Source organism: Nerophis ophidion, linkage group LG17 (assembly GCF_033978795.1).
Source record: "Nerophis ophidion isolate RoL-2023_Sa linkage group LG17, RoL_Noph_v1.0, whole genome shotgun sequence".
NCBI classification, from domain to species: Eukaryota; Metazoa; Chordata; class Actinopteri; order Syngnathiformes; family Syngnathidae; genus Nerophis; species Nerophis ophidion.
In genome coordinates this window covers 2,401,647-2,413,731 of record NC_084627.1, presented here as the reverse complement: position 1 = coordinate 2,413,731, position 12,085 = coordinate 2,401,647, and the positions used below count along the sequence as shown (strand labels likewise).

General features: G+C 41.2%; 1 protein-coding gene across 7 annotated transcripts in view; it reads left to right on the top strand.

Moving 5' to 3' along the window:
• bmpr1bb (bone morphogenetic protein receptor, type IBb) overlaps window positions 1-12,085 on the top strand; it is a 167,727-nt gene that overhangs the window by 131,230 nt on the left and 24,412 nt on the right. For all 7 annotated transcript variants that reach the window (XM_061875711.1, XM_061875704.1, XM_061875709.1 and 4 more), the window contains 3 exons: window positions 5,510-5,609; window positions 5,689-5,791; window positions 10,883-10,979. In XM_061875711.1, the coding sequence (XP_061731695.1) occupies window positions 5,510-5,609; window positions 5,689-5,791; window positions 10,883-10,979 (300 nt within the window). The remainder of the gene's footprint in view (window positions 1-5,509; window positions 5,610-5,688; window positions 5,792-10,882; window positions 10,980-12,085) is intronic.

Genomic DNA, 12,085 nt, shown 5'->3' with positions numbered 1-12,085 from the left:
ATATGGCAACTGCACAATATGTGCTATATTTACCACATAAAACATTTTAAGGTGACATTTTTAAAGTAATTGGACCTTTGAAAATAATTCATTAAAACATGGATTTTTTTGGGGGGCATTATTTTTAGTTTTGAGCAATGACAAAAAAATACAAACAAATAATTATGGCAAAGGACCCTATCGAAACTGCTGTGTTTTATTATTATTCCGCACCTACGCGCTGTAATTTGACCCCCTTAACATGCTTCAAAACTCACCAAATTTGACACACACGTCGGTATAGCAAACTTTCCCAACATATTAAGCAACCAATCCCCCAAAATGAAAATTGCGCTTTAGCGCCCCCTAGGAAAAAATGACAGACAAAACTGCATGTAACTTCTGTTAGGAATGTCATAGCGACATGAAACAAAAACTCCTATGTAGGTCTGACTTAGACCCAATTTTCATACACTCACTTCTTTCAGCAAAAGTCTACAGGAAGTTGGCAAAAACCCCTTCAAAATAAAAATTTTGCAAAAAATGCAATTTTTGCCTCTTTGCGCTGTAATTTGACCCCTTTAAAATGCTTCAAAAGCAACCAAACTTGGCGCACACATAAGGACTGGTGAATATTGCGATCTAATGAAAAAAACAAACTCCAAAACTAAAAATTGCGCTCTAGCGCTATTTTTGAATAAAACCCTGAAAAAACTGCTCCTACGAAGAAAACACAGACGAAACTGCTTGTAACTTCCAGTAAGAATGTCGGAGAGACATGAAACAAAAACTTCTATGTAGGTCTCGCTTAGACCTACATTTCATAGATTGACAATCCCCCCCAAAAAATCAACAGGAAGTTTGCAATCCCCCCTTCAAAACAAAAGTTTTGTAAAAACCGGTCACCTTTCTTCAAACATTATCTCCTCTGAGTGCGTTTGTTGTTTTGGCTTCAAACTCGCACAGGAGAGAGATTGAACCCTTCTGATTAAAAGTATAGAACAGAGTTTTGATAAGTTCTCAGGTTTTGATTTTACGCGCCTTCAAAGAACCCCTGTGCAAAGTCTCCTAAAAAATGTCATTTTTGCCTCTTTGAGCTGTTATTTGACCCCCTTAAAATGCTTCTAAACTCACCAAACTTGACACACACATCAGGTCTGGCAAAAATTGCGATCTGATGGAAAAAACCAAACCTCAAAACTCAAAATTGCGCTCTACCGCCCCCCTAGGAATACAACACGGACAAACTGCTCCTAGGAAGAAAACACAGACAAAACTGCTTGTAACTTCCGGTAGGAATGTCAGAGAGACATGAAACAAAAAACACTATGTAGGTCTCACTTAGACCTACATTTTAATAATTAACATACTTTAGCAAAAATCAACAGGAAGTTTGATATTTTCACTTCAATACAACAACTGCATTACTTTCACAATGCATTAGATTCTCGAAATAGTGGCACCAAGGCGTCTTCTAACGCTTATCCGGCCGTGGGTCTCGGGGGCAGCAGCCAAAGGCGGGCCAGACCAACGCTGCTTGCAGCTTTAATTGATTGATTGAAACTTGTAATTAGTAGATTGCACAGTACAGTACACATTTTTTTTTATTTATCTATTTTTTTAAATTTTAACCAATTTTTTTTTCTTACCTTTTTTGAAAGGGGTGCTGGAAGCTGGCAGACTCGTCAGCGATCCTGTTCTGTTTCCCCGTAACGTTTGTCTGATCTTGAATGGGATTGTGCTGAAAATTTTAATTTTCCTGAAGGAGTAAATAAAGTACTATCTAATTCATAAGTGTCAAACTCTGGCCCGCCGTGTAATTTAAGTTGCCCCTTGAGGCAATATCAAATTAACATTAGAGCTGGCCCGCCGGTATCATACAGCGGCAGTGCCGCTGTAACACTGCATTCACCGCTAATACTTCCCGGGAGACTCCTGAAGTTCAGTGCCAATCCCGAAAATCTCCCGGGGCAACCATTCTCCCAAATTTCTCCCGATTTCCACTTGGACAACAATATTGGGGGCGTGCCTTAAAGCCACTGCCTTTAGCGTCCTCTACAACCTGTCGTCACGTCCGCTTTTCCTCCATACAAACTGCGTGCCGGCACAGCCACGTAATATATGCACCTTTTACACACACATAATTGAATGCCATGCATACTTGGTCAACAGCTATACAGGTCACACTGAGGGTGGCCGTATAAACAACTTTAACACTGTTACAAATATGCGCCACACTGTGAACCCACACCAAACAAGAATGACAGACACATCCGCACTGAACACAACATGCAGAACAAATACCCGAACCCCTTGCATCACTAACTCTTCTGGGACGCTACAATATACACACCCCGCCTCCCCAACCCCGCCCACCTCATTGTTATTTTATTTTCAAATTCATTAGCCTGTGAAAACGTTAATGTTGATATTTACCTCAGAGGGCTGCAAATGGAAAAGAGGCACTATTTATTCATTTTATTGTTATTTTATTTAATGTATCAATGATGTTTTTTGATGGTTGCTTTTGCATGATTAAGTTATGTAAGCGTTGCTTGTTCCATATTCAGTGTTAAAGCAAATCAGTGTAGCAAACCGAGCAATAATTAAGGTTTTATTCATGAACTATCTCTTGCTACTTCAAGGCTTCAATGTTTGATTCATTGTTGTTATTTTATTTTCAAATGTATTATTAGCCTGTGGAAAAAGTTTATTTTTGATACGTACCTCAGAAGGCTGCAAATAGAAAAGAGGCATACGAGTTTTATTTAAATTTTGTTTGATATGCCATTGATATTTTTAAATTGTTATTATTATTATTATTATTTTAAACTAGATGTTCCATGTCACTATAAAGTTATATAAGCCTTGCTTGTTCAATATTCAACGCAAAACTTGTTTTGGTCCCTATTAATCAATCAATCAATCAATCAATGTTTATTTATATAGGCCCAAATCACAAATGTCTCAAAGGACTGCACAAATCATTACGACTACAACATCCTCGGAAGAACCCACAAAAGGGCAAGGAAAACTCACACCCAGTGGGCAGGGAGAATTCACATCCAGTGGGACGCCAGTGACAATGCTGACTATGAGAAACCTTGGAGAGGACCTCAGATGTGGGCAACCCCCCCTCTCTAGGGGACCGAAAGCAATGGATGTCGAGCAGGTCTAACATGATACTGTGAAAGTTCAATCCATAGTGGCTCCAACACAGCCGCGAGAGTTCAGTTCAAGCGGATCCAAGACAGCAGCGAGAGTCCCGTCCACAGGAAACCATCCCAAGCGGAGGCGGATCAGCAGCGTAGAGATGACACCAACCGATACAGGCGAGCGGTCCATCCTGGGTCCCGACGAGCGGTCCATCCTGGGTCTCGACTCTGGACAGCCAGTACTTCATCCATGGTCATCGGACCGGACCCCCTCCACAAGGGAGGGGGGGACATAGGAGAAAGAAAAGAAGCGGCAGATCAACTGGTCTAAAAAGGAGGTCTATTTAAAGGCTAGAGTATACAGATGAGTTTTAAGGTGAGACTTAAATGTTTCATTAATAATTTGTTCAACCCCGGCCCGCGGCTTTGTTCAGTTTTACATTTTGGCCCACTCTGTATTTGAGTTTGACACCCCTGATGTAGGAGGACAAACATGACACAAATCTCCCTAATTGCTATAAAGCACACTTTTTATATCAGGGGTCACCAACCTTTTTGAAACCAAGAGCTCCTTCTTGGGTACTGATTAATGCGAAGGGCTACCAGTTTGATACACATTTAAATAAATTGCCAGAAATAGCCAATTTGCTCAATTCACCTTTAATAAATAAATGTATATACCAGTAAATATAAAAAAAGAAAGGGTATTTCTGTCTGTCCTTCCGTCGTACATTTTTTTTCCTTTTACGGAAGGTTTTTTGTAGAGAATAAATGATGAAAAAAACACTTAATTGAACGGTATAAAAGAGGGAGAAAACACCAAAAAAATGAAAATAAAATTTTGCAACATAGTTTATCTTCAATTTCGACTCTTTAAAATTCAAAATTCAACCAAAAAAAGAAGAGAAAAACTAGCTGGTTTGAATCTTTTTGAAAAAATTAAAAAAAAGAAATTATGGAACATCATTAGTCATTTTTCCTGATTAAGATTAATTTTAGGATTTTGATGCCATGTTTTAAATAGGTTAAAATCCAATCTGCCCATGTCTCCCGGCTGGCCTGGGAACGCCTCGGGATCCCCCGGGAAGAGCTAGACGAAGTGGCTGGGGAGAGGGAAGTCTGGGTTTCCCTGCTTAGGCTGCTGCCCCCGCGACCCGACCTCGGATAAGCGGAAGAAGATGGATGGATGGATGGAAGATTAATTTTAGGATTTTGATGACATGGTTTAAATAGGTTAAAATCCAATCTGCACTTTGTTAGAATATATAACAAATTGGACCAAGCTGTATTTCACTGGGTGTGAGTTTTCCTTGCCCTTATGTGGGCCTACCGAGGATGTGGTAGTGGTTTGTGCAGCCCTTTGAGACACTAGTGATTTAGGGCTATATAAGTAAACATTGATTGATTGATTGATTTCTAACAAGACAAATCAATATTTCTTCTAGATTTTTCAGAACAAAAATTTTAAAAGAAATTCAAAAGACTTTGAAATAAGATTTAAATTTGATTCTACAGATTTTTTAGATTTGACAATCATTTTTTTGAATTTTAATAGAAATATTTCACAAATATTCTTCGTCGAAAAAACAACAGCTACAATGAAGAATTAAATCTAAATGTTTTTATTATTCTTTGCAATAAAAAAAAATAATTTACTTTAACATTGATTTAAAGTGTCTGGAAAGAAGGGGAAGACATTTAAAAGGTAAAAAGGTATATGTGTTTAAAAATCCTAAAATCATTTTTAAGGTTGTATTTTTTCTCTAAAATTGTCTTTCTGAAAGTTATAAGAAGCAAAGTTAAAAAAATAAATGAATTTATTTAAACAAGTGACGACCAAGTCTTTAAAATATTTTCTTGGATTTTCAAATTCTATTTGAGTTTTGCCTCTCTTAGAATTAAAAATGTCGAGCAAAGCGAGACCAACTTGTAAATAAATACAATTTAAAAAAATAGAGGCAGCTCACTGGTAAGTGCTGCTATTTGAGCCACTTTTAGAACAGGCCAGCGGGCGACTCATCTGGTCCTTACGGGCGACCTGGTGCCTGCGGGCACCGCGTTGGCGACCCCTGTTCTAGAAACGATCAACTAATTACAATTTAGAGTGGCTGGAGACGTTAGTGCGTAATTTTCTGTACTTTCAGACCAATGGTGAGATTATTTCTTCATGTAATCTGAAAATATTGCCAAAAAATCTGACGTTGTTGTTTAACTGATGTTTTTCAAGCCGTCGCTTTAAACTTCCAGTCTGTTTTGGTCCTTGGTTTAATCCAACCATTCAGAACTAAGGTCACATTTTTGTCCAGTCTATTCTATTCATTCTATTCTTATTGGATTTTGTTGACGTTTCATGTTGTGCGTTGTGTGTTTGTCAGGACGGACGGTTACTGCTTCACGATGGTGGACGAGGAAGGAGGCCTGGCGGTCTTCGTCACAGGCTGTTTGGGACTGGTTGGTTCCGAGTTCCAGTGCAAAGTGAGTCCACTTCTCTGTGTGAAGTACGCCGTCGGCTGGTCGCAGCATTAAGTACACTCACGGCATCATGTCCTCCCAGGACACGTGGAACAGTCGCTACAGGGGAGCTCTGGCCTGCTGCATGGACCAGGACTACTGCAACCAGAAGCTCCATCCCACCCTTCCTCCTCTCCAGACGCCAGGTACTCCTTATTTCCTCCAAAAGTGGGAAGTGCAGGGCAGACTTGGAGGTGAAAGAGAAGCTGCTGGCTGGGCATGTTCTCTCACCCTCTAATGAAAAGGACAGGGTCCCCCCAGGGCCTGCTTGAGTTTCTTGCCCTGGGACGGATATGTCCATCTGTCACTAAACACACACACACACACACACTGGTTATCATTTGGAATGGGGACCAAGTTTTTGATCGTGACTTGTGGGGACCACCATTTCTACAGGTTGTGGAGGCATAAAAAAAGGTTAGGTAAAATTTCCACTGCCTAGAATGACTTTAAATCTCTGGATTGATGAAGTAATGTGCTGATCGTACTTACTGGGGACCTTGGGGAAAAAGAGTTAATACAGTTCTTGGGGACCAAAAAACAGGTCCGCATACCGTCAGAAGTCCCCTAGAGGTGACTGTGTAAACAGAGCGATGTCCCCATTAAGTAAGCATTGCCAGAAAACACACACACACACTGGTTATCATTTGGAATGGGGACCAAGTTTTTGATCATGACTTGTGGGGACCACCTTTTCTACAGGTTGTGGAGGCATAGAAAAATTGAGGTAAAATGGCCACTGCCCAGTTAGCTCATACACGTCTTTAAATCTCTGGATTGATGAAGTAATGTGCTGATCGTACTTACTGGGGACCTTGGGGAAAAAAGAGTAATACGGTTCATGGGGACCAAAAAACAGGTCCCCATACCGTCAGAAGTCCTCTAAAGGTGACTGTGTAAACAGAGCGATGTCCCCATTAAGTAAACATTGCCAGAAAACACACACACACACACACACACACATATACTGGTTATCATTTGGACTGGAAACCAAGTTTTTGATCATGACTTGTGGGGACCACCCTTTCTACAGGTTGTGGAGGCATAAAAACAAGTTAGGTAAAATTGCCACAGCCCAGTTAGCTCATACACGTCTTTAAATCTCCGGATTGATGAAGTAATGTGTTGATCGTACTTACTGGGGACCTTGGGGAAACAGGTCCCCACCCCGTCAGAAGTCCCCTAAAGGTGACTGTGTAAACAGAGCGATGTCCCCATTAAGTAAGCAGTGCCAGAAAACACACACACTCACGCACATATACTGGTTATCATTTGGAATGGGGACCAAGTTTTTGATCATGACTTGTGGGGACCACCCTTTCTACAGGTTGTGGAGGCATAAAAAAAGTTAGGTAAAAAGGCCACTGGCCAGTTAGCTCATATACGTCTTTAAATCTCTGGATTGATGAAGTAATGTGCTGATCGTACTTACTGGGGATCCTGGGGAAATAGAGTTAATACAGTCAGAAGTACCCTAAAGGTGACTGTGTAAACAGAGCGATGTCCCCATTAAGTGAGCATTGCCAGAAAACACACACACACACACCGGTTATCATTTGGACTGGAAACCAAGTTTTTGATCATGACTTGTGGGGACCACCCTTTCTACAGGTTGTGGAGGCATAAAAACAAGTTAGGTAAAATTGCCACTGCCCAGTTAGCTCATACACGTCTTTAAATCTCTGGATTGATGAAGTAATGTGCTGATCGTACTTACTGGGGACCTTGGGGAAAAAAAATGTATTACGGTTCATGGGGACCAAAAAACAGGTCCTCATACCGTCAGAAGTCCCCTAAAAGTGACTGTGTAAACAGAGCGATGTCCCCATTAAGTGAGCATTGCCAGAAAACACACACACACACTGGTTATCATTTGGACTGGAAACCAAGTTTTTGATCATGACTTGTGGGGACCACCCTTTCTACAGGTTGTGGAGGCATAAAAACAAGTTAGGTAAAATTGCCACAGCTAAGTTAGCTCATACACGTCTTTAAATCTCCGGATTGATGAAGTAATGTGCTGATCGTACTTACTGGGGACCTTTGGGAAAAAGAGTTAATACGGTTCTTGGGGACCAAAAAACAGGTCCTCATACCGTCAAAAGTCCCCTAAAAGTGACTGTGTAAACAGAGCGATGTCCCCATTAAGTGAGCATTGCCAGAAAACACACACACACACTGGTTATCATTTGGACTGGAAACCAAGTTTTTGATCATGACTTGTGGGGACCACCCTTTCTACAGGTTGTGGAGGCATAAAAACAAGTTAGGTAAAATTGCCACAGCTAAGTTAGCTCATACACGTCTTTAAATCTCCGGATTGATGAAGTAATGTGCTGATCGTACTTACTGGGGACCTTTGGGAAAAAGAGTTAATACGGTTCTTGGGGACCAAAAAACAGGTCCTCATACCGTCAGAAGTCCCCTAAAAGTGACTGTGTAAACAGAGCGATGTCCCCATTAAGTGAGCATTGCCAGAAAACACACATATACTGGTTATCATTTGGACTGGAAACCAAGTTTTTGATCATGACTTGTGGGGACCACCCTTTCTACAGGTTGTGGAGGCATAAAAAAAAGTTAGGTAAAAAGGCCACTGCCCAGTTAGCTCATACACGTCTTTAAATCTCTGGATTGATGAAGTAATGTGCTGATGGTACTTACTGGGGACCTTGGGGAAAAAGAGTAATACGGTTCATGGGGACCAAAAAACAGGTCCCCATACCGTCAGAAGTCCCCTAAAGGTGACTGTGTAAACAGAGCGATGTCCCCATTAAGTAAGCATTGCTAGAAAACACACACATATACTGGTTATCATTTGGAATGGGGACCAAATTTTTGATCATGACTTGTGGGGACCACCCTTTCTACAGGTTGTGGAGGCATAAAAAAATGAGGTAAAATGTCCACTGCCCAGTTAGCTCATACACGTCTTTAAATCTCTGGATTGATGAAGTAATGTGCTGTTCGTACTTACTGGGGACCTTGGGGAAAAAGAGTTAATATGGTTCATGGGGACCAAATTTAAATAATTTTGCATAATTCCCACAAATCAGTTCGTGACTACTGAGGACCATTTAAAAACAAAAAAAAATCAAATTAAATATGACATGATCCTCAGAATACAGCCTGACAGCTGTCCTCTTATAGGACAGGTGGAAGTGACTAACTATACACGGAAGAAGTGTGAGCAGAGCAGCGAGTGCAGTACCAGCTACACCCCGATGAGGGGGCTGCTGTGCAAATGTCTCACACTCAAACTAACCAGTCAACATGTTTTATGGCCAAAGCTTAAAAATCACTGAGGCATCTTCAGATTGGATCTGACTATCATTCAAAAAGGTTTCCCTTTAGGGGACCAGTTTAGTGGTCCCCATACTGTCAGAGGTCCCCTAAAGGTGACTGTGTAAACAGAGCGATGTCCCCATTGAGTAAGCATTGCCAGAACACACACACACACTCACTCACACATTGTTCAGTCCCACGCTCTCACATATCAGGGTTTGCATTCTTGTTAGTGTTGTTGAGCATGTTATGATTAGTTTTTTGAGGTCATTTTCAAATAATAATAATGAAAAGTACCGTAGTTTCCGGGCTATAAGCCACACCCAGTTAAATTTTAGAATAAAAAACATGTTTCCTTATATTAGCCGCACTAGGCTATAAGCCATATATATATATATATATATATATATATATATATATATGTGTTGGATCCATTATGGATCGAACTTTCACAGTATCATGTTAGACCCGCTCGACATCCGTTGCTTTCCTCCTCTCCAAGGTTCTCATAGTCATCATTGGTTTGTGCAGCCCTTTGAGACACTAATGATTTAGGGCTATATAAGTAAACATTGATTGATTGATATATATATACACGTTGTGAAATGAGTTATTTACACTTCTTAAAGTGACACACACATCTTTGTCTTTTGACTAGTGTTTGTGTGTGTGTGTGTGTGTGTGTGTGTGTGTGTGTGTGTGTGTGTGTGTGTGTGTGTGTGTGTGTGTGTGTGTGTGTGTGTGTGTGTGTGTGTTCTTGTATTTCTACCCTTCTTGAGACATCAACAAGGAAAAGTAGCTTCCATATGAGGAGGTGTGAACAAGTTAGGACATAAATCATGGTCCCAATATGTAAAACCATAGCATCTAATAGAGAATGTCTCATTTGCACCCTCTGGTGGGGAAATCTATCAAAATAAGTGTGGTCCCCAAAAGGACGGATTTTTCAAATTGACTGTGTGTCGGTTTTAAAAGTGCTCCCCCTCTGGTCAAAATATGAAATAACAAGTGTTTGTAAAAATTTGAAGTGCTCCCCCTCTGGCCAACATAGGTAATATGTGTGTGTAAGACATTAAAATGCGCCCCCTTCTGGCCCAAATAATTACAAAAATAAAACAGATATGTATATAGGGACATACTGTAATAACTTGAAGTAAATAATGAAGATTATAAATCATCCATCCATCTTCTTCCGCTTATCTGAGGTCGGGTCGCGGGGGCAGCAGCCTAAGCAGGGAAGCCCAGACTTCCCTCTCCCCAGCCACTTCATCTAGCTTTTCCCCGGAGATCTCGAGGCGTTCCCAGGCCAGCCGGGAGACATAGTCTTCCCAACGTGTAAGATCACGGGTACAAGCGGCCGAAATGAGTTTCCTCCGCCGGGTGGCGGGACTCTCCCTTAGACATAGGGTGAGAAGCTCTGTCATCCAAGAGGAGCTCGAAGTAAACTTGAGATGAGGTGGTTCGGGCATCTGGTCAGGAAGCCACCTGAACGTGTTTAGGGCACGTCCAACCGGTAGGAGGCCATGGGGATTAAAAAACAATTACAAACAAAACATTCTAAGAAAAAATAATTTCTAAAAGCTTACCTTTTGTATTGACATAGTATGTATATATTATTAATGTTGTAAATACAAATCTTTATATCTCTGGAAAATGTGGTCCTAAAGAGGGAGGCAGTTTTCAGAGGTCTCAAGAAGGTAACAAATACAAGCGTGTGTGTGTGTGTGTGTGTGTGTGTGTGTGTGTGTGTGTGTGTGTGTGTGAAAGTTTAGAGCCCCTTAGCTGCTGGGCTCCCCTGGAAGTGTGTCATGTGATCGTGGTCAGTCAGTCAGTCAGTCAGTCAGTCAGTCAGTCAGTCAGTCAGGAGTGCGATCGATGGCCAGCTGCGGGATTATTCTTTAGAAAAATATTAGGAGGGAAAATAATGACTTTTTATTTTCTTCTGTTTTTAGATTACGTGGACAGCAGTAGTCAATACTTGGCTCTGCTCGTCTCCATCATCGTGTGCAGCCTCTTCCTCTGTGTCGTCCTCATCATCTGCTGCCTCAGGTAACCTCCTTGCAGTACTACACACCACTACTAGTACTACACACCACTACTGGTACTACACACCACTACTGGTACTACAAACCACTACTGGTACTACAAACCACTACTAGTACTACACACCACTACTAGTACTACACACCACTACTAGTACTACACACCACTACTAGTACTACACACCACTACTAGTACTACACACCACTACTGGTACTACAAACCACTACTAGTACTAGACACCACTACTAGTACTACGCACCAGTACTAGTACTAGACACCACTACTAGTACTACGCACCAGTACTAGTACTAGACACCACTACTAGTACTCCACACCAGTACTAGTAATACACACTACTACTAGTACTACACACCACTACTAGTACTACACACCACTACTAGTACTACACACCACTACTGGTACTACAAACCACTACTAGTACTAGACACCACTACTAGTACTACACACCACTACTAGTACTACACACCACTACTGGTACTACAAACCACTACTAATACTAGACACCACTACTAGTACTACACACCACTACTAGTACTACACACCACTACTAGTACTACACACCACTACTGGTACTACAAACCACTACTAGTACTAGACACCACTACTAGTACTACGCACCAGTACTAGTACTAGACACCACTACTAGTACTCCACACCAGTACTAGTAATACACACTACTACTAGTACTACACACCATTACTAGTACTACACACCCCTACTAGTACTACACACCACTACTAGTACTACACACCACTACTGGTACTACACACCACTACTGGTACTACACACCACTACTAGTACTACACACCATTACTAGTACTACACACCACTACTAGTACAACGCACCAGTACTAGTACTACACACCACTACTAGTACTAGACACCACTACTAGTACTCCACACCAGTACTAGTAATACACATTAATACTAGAACTCCACACCAGTACTAGTAATACACACCAGTACTAGCACTCCACACCAGTACTAGTACTACACACTAGTGCTACACACCAGTACTAGAACTCCACACCAGTACTAGTAATACACACCAGTACTAGAACTCAACACTAGTACTAGTAATACACACCAGT